Here is a 22503-nt window from a genome sequence, read left to right as displayed (position 1 = left end):
CTAAACTTTGACTATACTAACACAAGAGTCACAAAACCGGAAAATACAAACTTTCTGGTGAATAACTCCTTTTTTTTTTTTTTTTTAATCTAATAAATAAAATTTAATTTGAAACTCCGACCCCACCTGGTCGACCTTTTTGCCTTTATATGTTTCTACTTAGAAGCAAACATAATTTTTTTTTAGCAGTGGGTGTCTGGTAACGGAAATTTCCGAGTAAGAACTTTTAAGTTTGGGGATAGAGTGCAAGGGAATTCTACCTTTAGATTTGGGTACCGCCAATATAAGAACAACTGGAATATGAAGCTCCTGCAAAATTTTATTTACAATTTTCTTTTAAAATATTAACACAATTTCATTTGTAATTTTATTTTGTGCGTTCAAAACTTTAAATTTCCACATCCACTTAATTATAAAACTTGGAGGTGGAAGCACAAATAGCCCTCCATCCTACCAACACTAGTGCATAGTTGATAACTAATTCCATCCCAAACTAACAGAATACTTCAGCTAGCTTGAAAAGACGAAATACTTCAGGTGTCATCATTGAAGGCGGTGACTATTACTATATATACACAACACATCAAACATTGGAGTTCGGAAGCCACAACCACAAAACTCATTGTGTTAATAAATCTAATGAAGGAAAATATTTTATTCATATACTAATAAACTAAAATTGCTCTTATTCTTCCTTATTATGAAAATAGCTAGCAGCATCCGCATTTATAATATAGTATGAAACCTACTTTAATTCAAGACATGAAAATCTATTTCTATATTAATTTGACTATAAATTCTAATTCCTAACAAGATATGAATTAAAATATCAAATCCTAACCAATTTTGATTTTCTACAACTTAATTTGAATTATTATTTACAACATTCTCCCGTAATTCAAAATTATATATCCAATTTTTTTCCACTTGTCACCATCTTAAAATTTTGTTGAAGCACGTAAGCAGCAACCTCGTTGATGCACTTGTCACCAACCATCAATCAATTGTTGAAGCACTTTTTCTTCAACATTCACAATCGTTGGAACACTTTCTCTCCAACATTCCAATTTATTGATGCACTTTCTCATCAACTTTCAACTATTGAAGCACTTTCTCTTCAACCTTCAATTGTTGGAGCACTTCTCTCTAATAACCATTATTTATTTTCTTGGTTATGTTGGAGCACTTCTCTCCAACTTCCCATAGTTGATGCACTTTTCATCAACATTCAATTGTCGAAGCACTTCTTTTCAACCTTCCCTCCAACTTTCATTGATGCACTTTGTCACCAACACTCTTTTTTTTTTTTCATTTAACCCACTTCTCTAAAAAAAAATTTTTTTTTTTTAGAAGATCGTTCCTTCCGCTTGTGCAAATTTGTTTGCACCTCTTGAGACCTGCAATAGTTTTTTCAGGCATTCTCAGCATGATTATTTTTCATGCCTATATTAGTGGCTCGGCGTTTGCCAACATAATCTTTGGCTAGACGGGCGACACACATGGGTTATAGCCGCCCGCCGGCAGTGAAAGCTATTTGATTCTAGTAGGGATCTAGTAGCTCAGTTGGTTGACTACCTGAACTTTTACCTTGTTGGTGAGGGTTCGAATCCCCACATTATAATCCCCTCCCCATTTCTCATTCCCCTATCCCCTATGTAATAAAAACAATTTAAAAAAAAAAAATCTCTAATAATATACAAGTTTACAAAAAAAAAAAAAAAAAAAAAACTATTTGATTCTCTGCCAAGTTCTGATACCAATTTGAAAGAAAATATTTTATTCACAAACTAAAAATCTCTCTTCTTCTTCCTTATTATGAAAATAGCTAGCAGCATCCCTATTTATAATAGTATGAAACCTATTTTAACTCAAAATAGAAAAACCTGTTCCTATACTAATTTGACTATAAATTCTAACTAGACATGAATTAAAATACCAAATCCTAACAAATTTTGATTTACTACAACTTTGAATTATTATTTACAACAGTTAAGATATCATATTTTGCTTTACAAAAATAAAAAGAAAAAGACAAACCCACCATTTACCTGTTTTTAAACCCATACTCCTTAAAACATATTTTTGTGTAGATATGCTTAATCAAGTTTAATCTTAATTAATAAGATTCATATAAAAAATTCCGAACAACGATTAAGTGATGCTGAAAATTAAAATTTGGCAATCTACTCATGGTGATGATTATATCTATATAGAGAGGGCTCTGGTTTTTGTGTGCCGATTTTTCTGTATGGCAGTGTGGGTCGTGAGAGAGTGACGGCTGTTCAAGTTTTATGAGTGGAGAGTGCAAAAGTTGTTAACAATTAATGCATGGTAGTGCGAGAGGAGATTGTGAGATTAAAAATTCTACTACTATGAAAAAACTCAAATCACTACTTATATTAGATTTTGGGCATTTTTGTCCAAGTTTCTTAAAATTATTCATTTTCATTTTGAAAAGACTTGTTTCAAAATAGCTTTTCAAAAATTAATAATTTAAAGAGAAATAATTTGTGTTTGATAAATTTATTTTGAAAGTATATTTTTTATTACTTATTAGACAAATTATGTAGGCTCCGAGCAGCTTGGCCAAACAGACTATAAATTAAAATTTGAAAACATAAAATAAAATCATGTAAAGTTTGAGATATCAAACTCAAATTGTAACTTTGCAAATTAATGATCAATGGAGACAAAGGTTAAATGAAAAAAAGAATAAGCAAGAGGAGAAGATTATTGTATTTATATTTGAGAGATAAAAATTACCCGATTATCAACTAATAGGAATGAACTAGACGGCGTATGATCTTGCTGCGCACGGGCCCACACTTTAGATTATAGTGTATCTATGTGTATGTAGTTGTGTTTGGGTAGTGATAATATATATATTTTATATTGCTAATAAACATACATAAATTTGCATTGTTTTTATGCACACACACACACACACACATATATATATACACACTATGTTCAAAACACGATTAATATAACATTGTAGTTTGTGCTCCGTATCCAAAACTTTATTATATTAGTGTTTGCTACGAATACAAAGTTTGCAAAAATTTATTAATACTTTTTAAAAGAGAAGACTTGTTTAAAAGGAAACTATTTTCCTCTCTTTGAGATAAAACAATAGCAATATTTAAGCATCAGTTGATACTTTGAATTTTAATTCGATTAATTAAAGGTGTAAAATATTCTATTATTAATGTATATAAATTGGACCTAAACAATAATTATTATTTTTTATCAAATTTTGATTTGGATAATTCTAATTCAAATTATTAAATTAATTTTACATGTTTAAAACAAAACAAAGTAGAAATTTGATTTTCTATTTAAACGAAGAACTACTATTTTTTAATTTTTGATAAATATTCTTGGTTTAGCTCATTTTACTTGTCATGTTATCTTTTGCACGGTTTTTTTAAGGAAACTCAATTAGAATTATAATTTGACTAATTTACCTTATTCATTATTTAATCTCCATTTAATATTATTTTTTTCTTTTACGACATTAATCTCTTTTCACATTTATTAGAGTAAGAATAAAAATAAAAAAGTAATTAAATTCTATCTTATTTTAAAATATAAATAATTTAATTATATTTATTTTAGTAAACATAAAAAATAATTGAAACCGCGGAATAGCAAATACAACAGTTAAATATCTAGATTAGATTTCAGGCTAATATAAGAAAAGAAAGAAAATTGTATGGTATGGCTACTTAACCTTTTGAAGAAAAGCAATAATATGGGATCCATGTTTTTTTATGTACAATAATTTCACTTCCCCCACTATTGGGTTGATACGCATGTGGCAATGAATCCACTATTATTGACTTAATGGAGGTATGATTTTTTTAATATGGGGTTCACTTTTTTTTTTTTTTTTTTGATATTGCTTGATTTTTTTAATATGGGGTCCATCTTTTTTTTTTTTTACGTGAGTTTAGAGATGGTGGGGTCCACTTTTTTCCCTTTTTATTTTTTATTTTTTTTTATTTTTTTATTCTTGGTATATATATATATATATATATATATATATATATATATATATATATATATATATATATATATATTTTTTTTTTTTTTTTTTTTTTAAGGTACGTGACGAAGCATGGGTAACCCATGCTTCTATATAGTAGTAATTTTTTATATTGCTTGGTGTTTTTAGTAAGGGGCTCACCTTATTATTTTTTATTTTTTATTTTTTTATTTATTTAAGGTGGCTGACGACGCTTCTATATAGTAGTAAAAGTTCAATCACAATGAACATAGATGAAAAGGGAACGTATTCTTTGATAAAATTTGAATGCAGTGAATGTACTTGATCTTAGTCATGATCAAGCTAAAAGGAATTCCCAAACAAATTAATACTCCCTCCGGATCAAAAAAAGTGTTCACTTTTTTTTTTTTTGGTAAAAAAAAGTGTTCACTTATTAAATCAAGAAACAATTAATTTTATCTTTCCAGATTTGCCCCTATTAAGTGTTATGTGATCATATCTCAATGCCTATTTAATTAGGAGTAGTTTAGTCAATTTATATATTTTTTTCTTGGAGTGAATAGCTTCTTAAGGGGTGTGCAAATGGCTAAGTGGACTCTTTTTTTTTATCCGGAGGGAGAAAATCTTAGTCACTAATCTATGAAAAGGGCTTCATTTTATTTGCCTTAAAAATGCTCTTGCTCTCTGTAAGGAGCGAGGAGTGCCATGCTTTTAGTGAAAACAACACAAAATACTCATAAAATCTAAATTAATTATCTATTGTTGCCCCCATTAAAACTAGTTACACCAATACCTATTCGGCCGAAACAAATTACCCGAGATATACCTCCTTTTCTAATTCCCACATACCTAATTTTTAGTCTTTATCCTTTAGCTTTTAATCTTTTGTCATTTTTCTTATTTTATCTCTGTCCCTTTTTTTGTTTTTTCTAATTTTTCTTTAAAGACAAAATATTAGCTTATTATTTTTAGACTAATAAGAATATAGATAAATTAAATAATTAGATTAAAAAAATGCAATTAAGAAAAATACTATGGTCACTAACTTATTTATTAAAATATAAATTAATAGAAAACATATTTTATATTTTTTTAGGAATAGAAACAACTTTATATATAACATATGATTTTATATTTTCTATTTGTTTCACAAGTACAACTTGCTAAAATGATATAAAAATATAAAAATTATGCTTAAACTCTATTTGTGTATTTTTAATCTTTTGATGGAATAAACTTGTCCTTTATGATACTCTATCAATATATAATATACCATGTTGGTATCATAGAAGACCGAAGAGTGTTTGTTTTGAAAGAATGGTCCAGTCCTTCATGATACCCTGTCAATATATGATATATACCATGTTGATATCATAAAAGACTGGGAAGCTTTTGCAAGGAATGAATCAGTCTTTTATGATACCGTATCAATATATAAAATATACCATGTGGCATCATAGAGTTTTGAGAATTATTATTTTTAGTTTTTAAGAAATAAGTTGTGTTTTTCTTGAAGGAACGAATTAGTCCTCTATGATACTTTGTCAATATATGATATATACCATGTGAGTATCATTGAGGACTGAGAAGGAATGCACAAGTCATTTATGATACTCTGTCAGTATATGTTATATATCATGTGAGTATCATTGAGGACTCTAGTATTTTTTTTTTTATAAAGAATAAACCAGTCTTCTATGATACCTACAGTATATGATATACCATGTGGGTATCATAGAGGATTGAGATGTGTTTTTCTTGACGAATTGAAGTAGTCCTCTATGATACCCTATATATACTATGTGGGTATCCTAGAGGACTGAGGAGTGTTTTCTTTCGAAGAAATGAACCAATCATTTAGGGACCCTATTAGTATATGACATATACCATGTGAGCATCACGGAGGGAGCGATGTTTTTTTTTAAGGATTGAATTTGCCATCTATGATACTCTTTTTAGTCTATGATATATACCAGGTTGGTATCAGAGAAAACTAAGAATCGTCAGTCATGTATGATACCTTGTCAGTATATGATATATTCAATGTGAGTATCATAGTATACTGCAGCTGTATACTTCAATCACACGATTTCATATACCATATGCTAGAAAAAATTATTTTTTGAGATATAGAAGAAAAAAAAACATATCAATTATCCTTTTTATTGATATAAAAAAGGCAAAATAAAGAAGCCAAAAGGTGTGTAGAATTAGATTATGAAAAAAATAAAAAATAAAGAAAAAAATTTGAAAAAAAATGAAATTAGAAAAGGATAAAAAGTAAATGAAAATTACCAGAAATTAAAAAAGAAGAATAAATAAAACATAGGAAAAATGGTTAATGAAATTAGATTATGGAGATAAAACAAATGAAATTAAAAAAAAATAGAAAAAAAAAAAGAAGAGAAAGGAGCTCGAATTAAATATGGAATCAAATTATGGTGAAAAAGAAAATAAAAAATAGTATGATTTGAAAAAGAAAAAAAAGAACAATAAAAGGAGAAAATAATTTTGAAAAAAAAAAAGAGAAAAAAGAAAAGAAAGAAAAGAAGATAAGAAGTAGAAAAATAAAAAAGAAAAGAAAAAAAGAGACAATTACCTACAAAAGCTACAGTATGTAGAAAGGGTAAATAGTTTTTTGGTATGAAAGTAAAAGGGGCATGAAATGGTAATTATTTGTGTATAGTGGACATTTGTGTTCTTTTCCTATACTTTTTATATAGAGAGTTTTGTGTTACGTGGGTTTGTATTAAGGCTAAGAGTGTGTTTGGCATGTAGCAAATTTCTTGTTTTTGGCATGTTTAGTTAGTACACATGTCTGAAAAATATTTATTTTAGAAAAATAAGTTCCTTAAAAATGAGAGAAATAATTCTGTTAATGAAAGTAGGAAAAACGAGTTTCATAAGTGACATTACCTCTCCATCCTCTAACACTATAAATATTTATCTATACCGGTGTTTACTGATTTTGATGAGCTCCATTTAATGCCATAGAGTTAATGAATTTCCTTGCATTTAGTCTTTTGCCCTGCATTTATTTTCAGCCGTTAGCCGAGGAATCTACGTCTTGGGCAATTTTCTCGTACTCTAAGCTTCATAGATAAATCAAAATCGTAAATTAGTTCAGATGATTACTATGATTTTTATCATATATTTGATTTTGAAATGTAATCATGTGAAATTATTTCATACTAAGATTTTCAGAATTCAAAAAGAACGATTTTATTATATCAAGATTTGACTTACATGTTAAGATAGAAATGAAAGATTAGTTGGTTCACTCGATCAAATTAAGGCATTGACTGCCGATCGCGACTCAATCTGAAATTAGATCATGACACACGTAGAATCTGGATTTCAAACGAAAAAATTACGTGAAATAAAATTTTGAAGAAAAAGGTTTGAACTTCAATTTTTTTGTTATCAATTCAATAATCGCTTTAGCATATAAAACACTACGTGCTTGATTTTGGTGAAAAGCGTATTGTGAATGCACAACTCGCCCTATCGTGACATTTGCCCTATAAGTCAAATTTTGCTTGTACATTTACAACAACTCTTATAGTAAAAATTGAGTTTGACGAACATATAGCATTTTTCCGTCATTGTGGTGGACAATTTTATATACCTTTTGCAAAGTTTACCAAAAAACAATATATAAAAAGAAAAGAAAAGAAAGACTCGTTGGTGGACAATTTTATATACATTTTGCAAAGTTTACCAAAAAACAATATATAAAAAGAAAAGAAAAGAAAGACTCGTTAATGTAGCAAAAGAAAAGAAAGACTCGTTAATGTAGCTCATTCTAGACAAATACTCACAGTTATTTACGATACTTGTGCTCTTCCAAGAAGCTGAAGCTATTATTTGGGCGAAGGTACAAAATCCTCCTCCTTCCAAGAAGCTGAATCAACAAATTAATATTTTAAGCTATCAATATTTTATACTTCTTCGGTTCTAACTTAAGTATTTTGATTAAACTATCCATAATTAAAAAAAACTCTTAATTATTTATTGCTTTGAGTAAATAAGCAAATTTCAAAATATAAAGTTATTGCTACCCTTCTTAATCCATTTTTTTTTTGCACGGATTGCCCTTCAAAGGCGTTGGTCTTTGCTTTTTGCCCCTCAAATTGTTGGTCTTTAATTTTTTCCCTTCGCTTAAAAAAGTGGCCGAAAAATGCCCGAGGTCGACGGGTTCGAACCCTCACTCAAGAAAAAAAAAAAAAAAAAAAAATCGCAAGGTAAGGCAGAATTTGCCTTGCGAAATTTTGCAAGGTAGAACTTTTTTTTCACTCTGCTGGAATTTGCCTTGCGAATAAACCTAATTTTCTTTATGAAATTCTGCCTTGTGATTTTTTTTTTTGACTGAGCCAGAATTCGAATCCAAAATCTCTAAGTATTTTAGACGAAGGGCAAAAATTAAAGACCATCAATTTGAGATGGAAAAATTAAAGACCATCCCCGAATAAGGGAAATCGTGCAAATTACCCATCTTAATCTCACTATTCTCCAGCCCAGTGATGCTAACACCTTTGAGCACACTTTCAAGGTAAGCGCTCATTTCCAAACTTCTGATATTGTCTACCCAATTCGTTTACTTGTAATATTTGTACCTTGAGTTATGGTCCGCAAGCACAGTTGATTTTTTTTATAAAAAAAAAATAAAAAAAAAATCTAATCCCTTTGTTTCAATTTGTTTGTCCTACTTTTTTTCTTAGTTCGTTTAAAAATAATGCTTCTTTCCTTTTTTTGCAACTCTTTAATTCCAATTTCCCACGCTCAAAATAGTCTTTTATATTTGAATTTTTACTCAAAATAGTCCCCATTCTTTGATATGGAGCTTTAATAATCCTCCATCTTACTAAGACTACTGCATATTTAGTCATGGGTTACAACAAATAAATAAAATGTATAAACAGGAGAAAGAGACTAGTTAGGCTGCTTCTTAATTATGTCAAGTTGGACCAAAACATCATTTACGCGGCCTAAAATAAACAAAATTATCAAACCAATTTAAACTTTATTTGGTTTCTTCCTAACGGAATTAAAGAAATGCATCTTGAGTACTTTATTTTAACTCATTTGTTTTTATTTGAATTCTTTTTAGTGCTTTTAGGGTGTCAATTTCTCAGTATTTTAACAATCAGCCTAAAATAAACAAAAATATTTAAACTTTATTTGGTTTGTTCCTAATGGAATTAAAGAAATGCAACTTGAGTACTTTATTTTAACTCATTTGTTTTTATTTGAATTCTTTTTAGTGCTTTTAGGGGGTCAATTTGTCAATATTATAACAATCAGTATAAAATTATAACTCTTGTTAATGGGACAACAATATTATGGTGCCTTTTCAATGATGGAAAAAATTATTTAAATATACTAATTGACAGTAATACACCAACAAGAACATATTCAATGTAGTTTCATAAATGGAATATGGGAAGAGTAGGTTGCAAGTACAGTTTTACTCCAACTCTTATGTTTTTGGAGTAGAGAGGATGTTTCCGATAAACCATCAGCTCAAAAGAAGAGTAAAAAGGGAAAGTGAAAAAAAACACGGTTAAAGTTTTCAAAGTAGTGTTGCAAGAACACTAATGGGCAGTAATACCTTTTATAATTTACAGGACAATATCGATATTTGATTGGATTAATATCAAACACCTTGGATCAATCAAGACAAATATATCCCTCCATAAAAAAAAAAAAAAACATAAATTCCATTAGCAAACATATAAAATAGGATAATATTTGAAACAAAATATTAGTCACAAGTTCATAATTATTTAATCACCGACCTTCTTCATAAGAATTTTACGATCGTCAACGTTTTCATATTTTTGGCGTCTCCGTCCTTGACCTGTATATGTAAGTAGAGAGGCAGAGAGGCATTTCAAGTTACATTACAAATATTAGACTTTGTATGACGATTAAAGAAAAGTTGTCACAAAAAAGTTCTTGTTAAGTTAAGAGTCGTTGAGAATAGTTTAATCGTTAAAAGGTAATTCAAACACATAAGGATTACCAATGACTCTATAAGAAGATTAATTGGATAGCCACCTTATTGTTGAAAAAATTGAGCCTAAGGTCTTGAGATTCCTAGAGTTTAATACAGGCTTCATTGGCCTTTTCCAACTATTTTATGGTAGAAATTTTACATTTAAAAAAATGCAGAATTTTCATCTAGGAAGGACTTGATATCAAAACCTTGCGATATATATTCGTAAAATCTCATATTATTACTGCTGTTAAATTTACAATTCCAAGCAACTCTGTTTATTTTTAGTTTGATTTAAGTGAAGTTATAAGAATAAAACTTAATTGGTCTAGTCTTTAATTTGAACCAAGTACCATGACCACAATTTACATTACACAAGCATAAGGCATAATGACAAGAAATTGTGATTGACCTTGACCTGATGACGTAATTATTTCTTCAACTTTTATTTGGAATGTGTTTAATCACTATTTCAAATTAAGACTAATTAATCTATTAAATGGTCCCTCTCATTGACGTGTTAGGCACTTTAATTTTATTTAAGTATCCAACAAAGACCTTATCAACTCAGCTAAGCAAAAATTAGACTACAGTCTCATGAAAATTAATATATTCAAGATTTGGTGTCACTTTGTCAATTTTTTGGTCTCTCATTTTTCTTCTTTTATTTATGTTTCCAGGGATTCTAATTATTTGGTAAGTCTGAGGCACATGTGTCAAATTCTGAAATGTGATTTTGTAACTTTTGAGAAAAAATCAACCCTCCTTTAGGTAAAAAAAAGAAAAGAAGAAAAAGAAGGGCCTGAAAGGGGTTAACACAGGAAATTTTAAACAATATCATAGTAAAAGAAAGATTAGTTAACTCCTCAAATAGTACGTGTCATATAAAATAACATGGAGTGTAATTTAAAATCAATTGTCATGTGTACAAGATTCTTTAAAAGAAGATATTTTTTGAACGGATCAGCCTTCTGGAGAACTTTTTGAAAGAAGAGAAAATGTCTAGAAACAAATCATGTTTGAATTATCGTAGTTTTTCAAAAAAAAAAAAAAAAAAAAAAAAAAAAAGGGTCTCGAGTGGACTTTCCGCAAAATTTAAACAAACACGTTTTGAACTTCTTTTGCCAATATTTCAAAAAAAAAAAAAAAAAAAAAAAAAAAATCCGACAATATGTAACAAACTCTGACATTAAGAATTAAATAGACTGACTTAGTTGTTTACCTACCTCCAAATAATTGAGCTAATCACGACTAGTTAAGTTTGCAAATGTAAGGTCCTAAAACCTTAGCATCTTAAACTTAAATTTCTTTAGTAGTATACAGTCGGATTTCTCTATAACGGCCTTATTTGTCTAGATATGTTTTGGTTGTTATAATAAAATGCTATTACATAGAGCATATAATATAACATAACATGAAAGTCGATTTCAAAGAAAATTTTATTGTATAGTGAAATGTTGTTATAGAGAATGATTATTATAAAGAGGTGTGATTGTATTAATATTTTAGCCTAAACAAAAAAGACTCAAGGATGATGCGTCGAAATATTCAATAGTTCGATTGACACAAGATTTTTCATACAAGAAAAAAACATGAATAAAATTATGAAATTCGTCGCTAAGACACTAATCTGACGATAAATATCTCGTAGCTAATAGATCTTTTTGATAATTAGTCGGTAAACCACCGTTATAAAAGATTATGGATGGATTTTTATTGTTGTTGACATAAGTTGTCCATCGTTAATTTACGTGTGTTTCAAACTTTTGTATCTTAAAATATTTAATTTCCAGACATACGAACGTTGTCACGTATATTATCTATAATTAAAAAATGAAAGAAGAAAACAATCTGGATTCCATTTTGGTAACGAGGATAAATAATTAGGGATGCATGTAATTAACTAAGACAACATGATCAAACAAAACTATTCCTAATTAATATTGACCTCATGCATGACAAACACACACAAGCAGATAAATAACAAATCATATTTTGTCACAAATTTTCAAATTAACAAGCTGGAAGAATATTGAAATGTCATTACAATAAACCAACACCAAAAACAAAAAAATCTAGCTGAAATCCAAAAAATTCAGCTTTATTAGTACAAAACAACAATAATGTCAAATCCGTATATAATTAAAGATAACCAAAAAAAAGAAAGAAAGAAAGAGAGAAGAACCAATAGAAAAATTACATAAGATCAACACTATAGTACTCTCTAATTTAACAACCTAGCAAAGGCAAGTGACAAGAAAGTGACTGGCAAAGCTGAAAGAATCAAAGATGGAGCTGAGGCACTTGGTGGTGGTGGCGAAGTGACCGGAGAATCGCCCGATGGGACGGTGGAGCCGGATGGAGTGGTGGCGATGGAAGGCGTGGGAGCCACGGGCGTGCCGGTACCGGTAACATTGATGGCTAATTTTTGACCTAATGAGCAATGGCGAGGGAATGTACATATGTAGTAATGTTCACCAGAATTTGTGAGTGTGATTCTGGCTGGACTAGTGCTAATTGTTTTTATTGGAGAAGTTGTGTTGCATGAGTCATAAGCTGCCTTGCTAACTGTGGCAACATTGTGTGCCCCATTGGCAAAATTGAAAACTGCATTGATAAAAAAAATAAGAAAGATTAAAATGTTTAGATCGACAATTATAAAATAGAGAAGTCATAGATCATGAGATTATTTTAAGAAAAGCTTCGACAAGTCAATTTCTGATGGACTTGCTTTGGAAATTGATGTTGGAAATTTGTGTGTTTTTAATAGTATTTTAAGCAACCTTGGTATCTCAAAAGGGAAGTATGATCCAATTTTAGAGGTGAATTTTCATTTCGATTTCTCAAATTTTAAAATGAAATTTATATCTTCATAAATTATATAGAAACTCTAGTTAAAGAAAAACTATTGATTTCTGAAATAACACTAATAATAATGTCGTATGAAAAGGGTTTAAGGTCAACGAATTGAGTGCGTAAAAAATATATACGCAATCAAGTCATTCATGAGATAAATTTATGCAAATTTTATGTTAAATGTTAGTAATTGATAACCTGATAAAAATCCTAAAAAGACAAAAGTTAAGTTTTAGTGCTTACCAAGTGTATCTCCAACCTTGAAGGATTTGCCATTAGCCCATCTTTGATAAGAAACTGGGCCACTAGTAGGCACATTCCAGCCCATTTTATCTCCAACAATGTAAGTTTGGGCTGCACTAGCAGGTGAAGGTGCTGTTGCCGGAGCGGCCGACACCGATGGGGCTGGAGCCATTGATGGGCTCACTGAAGGAGCCGTCACCGGGGTGGCAGTGGGACTGGCGGCAGATGGCTGAGGAGCGGGAGAGGCGGAACCGGAGGCGGCGGAGACATTGATAGCCAATTTCTGGCCCAATGTACAATGGTTTGGAAAAGTGCAAAGGTAGTAATGTGATCCAGCAGTCCTCAAAGTAATGTTTGTTGGCCCATTAGTGGATATTGAAATTGGGCTTGAGGTATTGCATGAATCAAAAGCTGCCTTTGACACCTCAGCCACACTATGTGATCCGGTTCTAAAATTAAATACTGCATAAAAAATAAAAAAAAAAGAGTCCAAATAAATTTATTAGTTAAAACCGCAAAAAGTAACGATTTTGAAAAAAGAAATAATATATACACATAATAGAATTTGTAACTATTGTAAATTCACTGACTCTAAATCGTGAATTTCATTATCGGCTGATTAATGATTTTTAGGTGGTGAGTGGCTTAGTATATTACATTACATAATATTCTTTTGTAGTAAAGAATTCAATCATGGTGTAGATAAATATTCTTTTTAAAAATATTTGACTATATAAATAAAAGTTGAATGGAATGTAGCGTGCCTGCGGAATATTTATCTGCCATAATTTTGTATGTATCTGCCATATACTACTAATTGATAAAAAGCAATACAAGTGGGAAGGAATCTAGGTGATAAAAAAGCAAAAGGTGTATCACCCATTACCCATTAACACTTTATATATTAGATTAAACTAAACACAATTAAGAGAAAGTAACACAAAGTGGTAATATTAATTAAGTTTAAGTTATTTACAATGATAGAGTAAAACTATATCTACAAAATCAGGTCACTTATTAGATAATTACGTATGAGTTTAAGTTAATATATATCGTTAGTGTAAATATTAGTATTACACAGGTAAATCTCCTTAAAACATGAGATTTGTAATCTTAAAAATAAAACAGGTTACATGCTACAACAAATAAAAGTGACCTAATAATATAAAATTTATTTCATCACAAATATTAAAATTCCTTTTACTGATGATGTATATAATTTAAGCTCATTACATTAAAAATTCTATAAGCATGAAGTAATTGGTAACCTAAATACATCTCGTGAAATTAGTAACTAACGTGGTATTGCAAGCTAATAATATTAAAAATATTTATACTGTCAGTGTATATAACTTAAAATCAGGCCTAAGTTGTGATAATTTACTAACCAAGAATGTCGCCGACGGCGAAGGTCTTCCCGGCAGCCCAGGCTGAATAAGTGGCAGCGCCACCACTAGGAACGGTCCAAGCCAAAGCATCACCAACAATATAAGTTCGTTGTGCAATTGAAACATGTAATAAAGCAAGTATTGTTGCAAGAGCAACCAAAGTACTCAACTTTCTTGCCATTTTTGCACAGTATATGTTCTTTGATATCAAAGTCGCCCCTGTTTCTTGAGCTTTGTGTTCTTTTTGATAGAAGAAGCGGAGAGAGTTAAGAGCTTGAGGTATTGGGGTGGCAATGTGGTTTCTATTTATAGAGAAACAATATAGGGGAGAGAGAGTTGTTCTCTTTTCCTTCTTTGGATTGGGTAATGGTGACCTGTTCCAACTTAGGATTAAATTGATTAGATGAGAATAATAATAGGTACATAGAAAACACGTACAGCCGCCTTATACTAGTTTGAAATTAATATGGATTAGAATTTAATTTTTAGGGTTTTACTATTGATTTTTTTGCACTTTTAATAATTTTTCATGTATATATTATTTATCTATGTTATACTAGATATAGCTGAACCTATTAATTATATATTAAATCCGCCAATAGAGGTGATATTGAATATCTCATGAGCCAAGAGCTACTACTAAAAATATATGTAAACTTTTGCTGGACACTTTCATGAAACGCTATAAAAAATGTGGGATTTCTGATGGAAAAATTGTTCGAAACGTTGTTGACAAGTTAATTTGTTAGATAATTTTGTCAGAAATTCACCCTTTTTAGTTGCAAGCTTTCCATTCAGGGAGAGTCAAATAGTCAATTAACACCCATTTGTAGAAAATTATACAATATAGATAGGTTAATTTTTCTTTATATATGTATTCTATATGTTGAATCTTCTTAGCTTCTTCGTGTAATTATGTTTTCATATTTTGAATCTCCTTAATGATAATTCTGACTCTACTATTTTACAAGAGGATGACAATTTCGATTACAATTGTAAAGTTGTAACACTAGATTTCAATTTCGATTTCTACCAAATTACTTTCTTAACATTTGACTTTGATCAACTTTTAACCAATTAGAAGATACCACATGAAACATAGGTTAGTATTATAAAAGTTTTTAGGTCAAGAAGTTGACCCGTTAAATGTGAAAATGTGCGTGTGTTCTGGAAATAGAGTATGGAGAAGGCGACTTTAACTTTTTTTGGCCGCCGCCGTGCCGCGTTACACTGTGGAAGCTCACCCACCCTTTTGGACCTTTTTGCAACAATTATTGATTAGCCTTTCTTTTTACTAGTTTTTGGATCTTTTTTTCTTTTTTAAAATATATATTTCTTGTATCGTGTCAATTAAGCTGTTTTGGTGATAAATAAATCGAAACATCTATTGGACTAAGTTTGTCCTATTATTTTCTTAAAATTTATATTACATTGTGGGATCCGAAGGGAAAGAATGTGGAGCGAGAATACCATTTACCAATCACTTTTCGATCCTGTGTTTGAGTAATAACCATTGTCATGGAATTTCAAATTTTACTGATGAAGCTACGTGACAATATCTTAGAGTTTCACCTATGAAATTTGAAGCTCTACAACAATAGTTATTTTTTCTATTATAAGAACTAAAAACTAAAAAGTTGTTGTTTCCAATTATAGGGACTAAAAAGTAGCTATTTGTAAATTTTACTTGAAGTGGTGAATGAGAATTAAATCCATACTTATTGGGCTAATAAAAAAATTCTACTAATATCGCTAAATTGGAAGGTTTGATACTTTGATTGTGGTAGGTCGATATTGGATTTATGATTTAAATACAGTAAATGCATATCCTAACATAGCATATATATCATTTTTTTAATGTATAAACAAAGAGAGGGATAGAGAGAAATAGAAATTGAGTCTGATAAGTTTAAATAATGGTAAGAAAATTCTTATACCAACATTGTACGTAATTTAAATTCTTATAATAAATGCACACTTCCATATTGTAATGATGCTTGTTAAACTTACATGTTGTATATACCAAATACACAAACAATAGCTCAATTATTAGACATTTGTTCTTCAAAGATGTGGCAGAATAGTTAGATATTCCATGGTTGATTAGAGGTTTTCGAATCGATAGTTGAGAATTAAAAAATCTATTGTAAAAAGAACTTTATCCCTCATTAATAAACCTATCAGTAAAAAATATAGATAAAATTTAGACGCTCTATTTGTCACTATAATTTGAATATCTATGTAGATACTTGATACACTAATCAAGTATCTATTCATAAATCATATTTGGTACACGTTGATTTGAGAACTAGAACCAATACTTGATAACTAATGATCATTGACCTAATCTTTCCACCTTTTACCAAAATTAACTTTTTTTATGAGTTATGAAGGTAACAGTCAATTGACGTTATATTTGTTAAGTATTAAGTAGGAGTAGTTGTATCCTTTAGTTCTAACTAAATGACAAAAGGGCTAATAGTGAAAGTGAATTTTAGCAAAAATAATAGAGTAACTATTTTTAATTTATTTATTTTTCATTGTTTTAAATAGATTAAAAATATTTTTGTAATGGAAGAGGTTAGGTTAGAGGGTTTACCTGCACAGTGCTAATGAAGTAGCTCTGTTATCAGCAACTTCACTAGCTTAACAACCCTTGTCCTGCATCTAGCACGTATTGGTCTAAATTAAAACATTTGGCAGCTGCAACATTAATTAATTTTACAACCAAAGGAAGAAAAAGGAAAAAAGAAAACCAGCACAAACATTTTTTTTATAGCACAACTATCGAGAAAAGGCCATGGGGCCTACAATCACTAATATATGCTAAAATCTCATGCCTAAGAGAAAATATAACTATTCAAAAACTTATCAAATTTGGTCAGTATATTTTTTATATATATAAACCTCTTTTGTAGGGAGAGTAATGTTAAACGGAAAATTATCAAACGTCTCTCTCTCTCTAAACCGCTTCAAAAAAACTAAAAGTTAGACATTCTTTAATCACTTTTTGAATATCTATGTAGATACTTGATACACTAATCAAGTATCTATTCATAAATCATATTTGGTACACGTTGATTTGAAAAAAAAACTTGAAAAATGATCATTGACCTAATCTTTCTTTTTTTTTTTTTTTTAAAGAATGAAAGGTAGGAAGTCAATTGACGTTATATTTGTTAAAGTATTTACCATTTAGACCAGATATTCTTTGTTCCATATTTAGTTGATTTAACTAAATGACAAAAAAATAGTGAAAGTGAATTTTATAAAAATTAATAGACGGACTAATTTATTTTTAATAATATAAAAAATAATTATATTTTTCTCATTTTTTAAAAATTAAAAATATTTTTGTAATGGAAGAGGTTAGGTTAGAGGGTTTGTCTTTTTAACAGTGCTAATGAAGTAGCAAAATCTTTTTTTTTTTTTTTTTTTTTTTTTTTACTCAGCGGGGAGAGAGAGAGAGAGAGAGAGAGAGAGAGAAGTTTAAGAATGGTTTAACAACCCGGAGGTTTATGTCCTGCATGTATAAAAAATAGCGGAGACCAAATTTGATAAGTTTTTATTGGTCTAAATTAAAACATTTGTCAGCAGCAACATTAATTAATTTTACAACCAAGGGAAGAAACCAGCACGAACATTTTTTTTTATTGCACAACTATCAATATTGTGCTAAGAGAAAATATATCAATATTGTGCTAAAAGAAAATATATATAGTAAGTCGAGTCTTATGTCGATCATGTAAAGCATTAACATAATACTAAAGACACCAATAGATTACCTAGTAGTGACAATCTGGCTGTCTTGCTCATACTGTCTTTTTAGCCTTTTTCTTTATGGATTCGCCAAAAAAATCTCAAATTAAAAGTTGAATAAGATAAAGAAACTACAGAAAAGGGTCAAAAATGCCCTTAAAGTATACGAAATTTACCATATTTCTCTTTGTTAATTATTTGATTCAATAATGCCCATGTCGTTACTTAATTTGACAAAAAAAATGTCCCTATTTCACATAAAATGTAACATAAGACTAATAAGGGTATATTGGACCTAAACGTATACTCTAACGGCATATTTGGTCCAATTTAGTTCCTAACTACAATTATGCAACAACATGTGAAGTTCATTTGTGAAGTAATTTGGTTAAATTGTAGTGAATTTTCTCACCAATTTAAGGCACAATATAGGCACATTATGAGCCATTTTAAGTAACTTCACGTGTCATTTTTTACAATTTAAATTAGAAGTTCTAGATAAGGCACAACAATCATAATATCATAAATATAAGAAAATTCATAATGTAGTGAGTTTTCCTTTCTTGTTTGTCTTATTGATTAATAAAAATAGTCTTTATGTGAATTTTCCCTTCTTGTATGTTTCTAATCATTAATTAATAAAAATAGTTTAAACTTTATTTTGATATTTTAGTATATTCTCTTATATACATAAAACCCCACAAATGATCAAAACATTTATTTTTTCCAAATGAGCAAGTCATGGAAGTTCATAGCAAAATCTCATTACAAAATTTTACCTTTCTAAAAATACAACATCAATTGATCTGCTAAGGTCTTTTTTTTTACAAAATAAAAGGTTGGTAGACATAAATAAAATTTAGGGTTAATGAAATTGGTAAATGATTGTGGGGTAATTGCCTATTTTTTTGTCTTAATTAGTTTTAGATGGCCAAACGCCTACTTAATATGGGGGTAGGGTTGAAGAGCCTATTGTTTTTGTCTTAATTAGTTTTAGTCTTTGAATATTTAGATAATTTTAGAGCTTAATACCTTAATTAGTTAGCATATTTTCATTTTAATTCTGATGTAAAATGACTAGGAAAAGATGGACACGTGGTACTAAATGTGCCGCTTAACGATGAATAAAATAATAAAAAATCATGAGACCAATATTTAAATTCCAATAAAACAAAAAGTGCTAAGTGACTTCTCAAACAAATATTCAGTGAAATATTTAAAGTGCGTGTAAGTTGATTACTTTAATTTGTATTGATGATAATAAATAAATAAAATTACACTGGCCAACTAAATTACATAAAATCGACACTATAACACTCTCTAATTGAACAACCTAGCAAAGACAAGTGACAAGAAAGTGACTGGCAAAGCTGCAAGAACCAAAGATGGAGCTGAGGCACTTGGTGGTGGTGGCGAAGTGACCGGAGAATCTCCTAAGGGGACGGTGGAGCTGGATGGAGTGGTGGCGGTGGAAGGCGTGGGGGCGGGGGCCGCCGCGTCGGTGCCAGTGACATTGATGGCTAGCTTTTGACCCAATGAGCAATGTCTAGGGAATGTGCAAATGTAGTAATGTTCACCAGAATTTGTGAGTGTGATTCTGGCTGGACCAGTGCTAATTGTGTTTATTAGAGAAGTTGTGTTGCATGAGTCATAAGCTGCCTTTCTAACTGTGGCAACATTGTGTGCCCCATTGACAAAATTGAAAACTGCATTGAGAAAAAAAAAATACAAGAAAGATTAAAAATGTTAGATGTTTATAAATAGAGCAATCATAGATCATGAGTTTATTGCAAGAAAAGCTTCGGACGAGCCAATTTTCGATGGACCTCTGTAATTCGTGTTTTTTCAGTAGTGTTTTAAGCACTCTTGCCATCTCAAAGAGGTAGTAGGATTTAATGTAGGTGGCTAAGAGCATCAAATTTTTGGGGTGATTTTTCATTTCTAAAACTATTTGTAAAACTAAATAATAACTAGTTAAAGAAAAACTACTTGATTTCTAAAACACTAATAACAATGCCATATGAAAAGAGTTTAAGGTCAATGAAGTGAGTGCGTAAGAAATAATAATACATAACCGGGTTATTTATAAGGAAATTAATGCAATTTCTATGATAAATGTCAGTAATAATTGATAATCTTAAAAAAAAATGGGGTCAAATTTTAGTGCTTACCAAGAGTATCTCCAACCTTGAAGGATTTGCCATTAGCCCATCTTTGATAAGAAACTGGGCCACTAGTAGGTACATTCCAGCCCATGTTATCCCCAACAATGTAAGTTTGGGCTACACTAGCAGGTGCAGGTGCAGGTGCTGTTGCCGGAGTGACAGACACAGATGGGGCGGGAGCTGTCGATGGGCTCACCGAAGGAGCCATCACCGGGGTGGCGGTAGGAGGAGTGATGGGCCTAGAGGCAGCTGGCTGAGGAGCGGGAGAGACGGAACCAGAGGCTGCGGAGACATTGATAGCCAATTTCTGGCCCAATGCACAATGGCTTGGGATGGTACAAAGGAAGTAATGTGATCCAGCAGTTCTCAAAGTAATGTTTGTTGGCCCATTAGTGGATATTGAAATTGGGCTTGAGGTATTGCATGAATCAAAAGCTGCCTTTGACACCTCAGCCACACTATGCAATCCGGTTGTAAAGTTAAATACTGCATAAAGAAACAAAAAAAGAGTCCAAATAAATTTATTAATTAAAACCTCGAAAATAACGATTTTGAGAAAAAGAAACTAATATATAAACAAAATATGTATTTATTTTAAAATCACTGACTCAAAACCGTGAATTTGCCTCTAGTTCGACATTATCCGGCTAATCATCTTTAGGTGGTGAGTGCGGACTAATATATTACTTGTACATATTATTCTTTTGTAGTAAAGAATTCAATCATGGTGTAGATAAATATTCTTTTTAAGATTATTTAACTGTATAAATAAAAGTTGAATGGAATGTACTGCAGAATAGCTGCCATTACTTTTTACGTATTTGCCACTAGAGATGACAAAATATATACTAATTGACAAAAGCAATACAAGTGGGAAGGGATGAAGGTGATAAAAATGCAAAAGGTGTACCACACCCATTGCCCATTAACACTTTATTAGAGTAAACTAAACATAATTAACAAAAAGTTACACAAAGTGGAAATATTAAATTTTTTAAAAAATATTATACAATTGTGAAGTGGAACAAGAATGGGAGGGAATTTCAAGATGGAGAACCGAAACCTCACTAACAACGAGAAAGTTTAGTCAACCATAACCACTCAGATTCTCCAAATATTAATTGCATTTAAGTTTTATGCACTGTTGCAAAAAATCTCTACATGATTAGATCACTTATTGGATACTAATTATTTGTTTTGACAATCATAGAGTAATTATTAACTTAAATACATCCGGTAGAAAATACTATCTAGTCTGATATCACATGTTAAAATTCGTTAATAGTATATAAAATCTTTATACTGTGACTAACCAAGAATGTCGCCGACGGCGAAGGTTTTCCGGGAAGCCCAGGCGGAGTAAGCGGCGGCGCCACCACTAGGAACAGTCCAAGCCAAAGCATCACCAACAATATGAGTTCGTTGTGCCATTGAAACATGTTGTAATAAAGCAAATATTATTGCTGCAAAAGCAACTAAAGTACTCAACTTTCTTGCCATTTTTGCACAATGTATGTTCTTTGTGATCGAAGTCGCCCCTGTTTTTTTAAAGCGTTGTGTGTTTTTTGATAGAGAAAGAGGAGAGAGTTAAGAGTTTGAGGTATTGGGGTGGCAATGTGGTCTCTATTTATAGAGGCACAGTATAGGAGGAGAGGTTGTGGTTTTTTTCTTTTTCCCTTTCCTTTTTAGATTGTGTAGGGAAGGTGACTCGTTCCTACTTAGGATTAAATTGATTAAGGGCCTGTTTGGAAAGCCACCCAGGTCATTGGAATTGAGTGAGAATAATAATTGGAAATTGGGTGTAATAGATTAACTCTCCAATTCTCGCCGGGGGGGGGGGGGGGGGGCGCCGAGCATTGGATGTAATTACACCTATTTTTACTTTTTAATTTTTTTTTTTTTTAAATTTTATTTTAACATCTTACCTTTTTAATTTATTTTTATTTCTATTATTTAATTTATTTTTTATTTTATTTTAATTTCTTTTCTTTTCTAATTTATTTTTATTTCTATTATTTAATTTCTTTTTTATTTTTACTTTTTAATCATTTGTATTTTTAAAAATATATTTTTCTTTTTATAGAA

General features: G+C 30.3%; 2 protein-coding genes across 2 annotated transcripts; both read right to left on the bottom strand.

Annotated features, from left to right (window-relative positions):
• Positions 1-11976: 11976 nt before the first annotated feature.
• On the bottom strand, positions 11977-14784 carry LOC132039752 (blue copper protein-like). The gene is made up of 3 exons (XM_059430273.1): positions 14495-14784; positions 13107-13568; positions 11977-12614 (listed from the first exon to the last, which is right to left on the bottom strand). The coding sequence occupies exons 1-3, from the start codon at positions 14673-14675 to the stop codon at positions 12232-12234; spliced, it is 1026 nt and encodes a 341-aa protein (XP_059286256.1). The 5' UTR covers positions 14676-14784; the 3' UTR covers positions 11977-12231.
• A 4670-nt stretch (positions 14785-19454) lies between these two features.
• On the bottom strand, positions 19455-22025 carry LOC132040369 (blue copper protein-like). The gene is made up of 3 exons (XM_059431000.1): positions 21732-22025; positions 20425-20904; positions 19455-19959 (listed from the first exon to the last, which is right to left on the bottom strand). Exons 1-3 carry the CDS (start codon positions 21916-21918, stop codon positions 19574-19576), a joined length of 1053 nt encoding a protein of 350 aa, XP_059286983.1. The 5' UTR covers positions 21919-22025; the 3' UTR covers positions 19455-19573.
• Positions 22026-22503: the final 478 nt, after the last annotated feature.

The sequence above is a fragment of the Lycium ferocissimum genome, chromosome 12 (assembly GCF_029784015.1).
Source record: "Lycium ferocissimum isolate CSIRO_LF1 chromosome 12, AGI_CSIRO_Lferr_CH_V1, whole genome shotgun sequence".
NCBI classification, from domain to species: domain Eukaryota; kingdom Viridiplantae; phylum Streptophyta; class Magnoliopsida; order Solanales; family Solanaceae; genus Lycium; species Lycium ferocissimum.
This window is presented reverse-complemented; position numbering and strand designations above follow the sequence as displayed.

What these genes read in the sequence shown, in the direction of transcription:
- LOC132039752 (XM_059430273.1), bottom strand. Translation starts at nt 14,675, where the DNA reads ATGGCAAGAAAGTTGAGTACTTTGGTTGCTCTTGCAACAATACTTGCT. An exon ending in CGCCGTCGGCGACATTCTTG is followed by an intron (nt 13,569 to 14,494) that starts GTTAGTAAATTA and finishes TTTTTTATGCAG; the next exon opens with TATTTAATTTTAGAACCGGA. An exon ending in CAAGGTTGGAGATACACTTG is followed by an intron (nt 12,615 to 13,106) that starts GTAAGCACTAAA and finishes TTATCAATGCAG; the next exon opens with TTTTCAATTTTGCCAATGGG.
- LOC132040369 (XM_059431000.1), bottom strand. Translation starts at nt 21,918, where the DNA reads ATGGCAAGAAAGTTGAGTACTTTAGTTGCTTTTGCAGCAATAATATTT. An exon ending in CGCCGTCGGCGACATTCTTG is followed by an intron (nt 20,905 to 21,731) that starts GTTAGTCACAGT and finishes TTCTTTATGCAG; the next exon opens with TATTTAACTTTACAACCGGA. An exon ending in CAAGGTTGGAGATACTCTTG is followed by an intron (nt 19,960 to 20,424) that starts GTAAGCACTAAA and finishes TTCTCAATGCAG; the next exon opens with TTTTCAATTTTGTCAATGGG.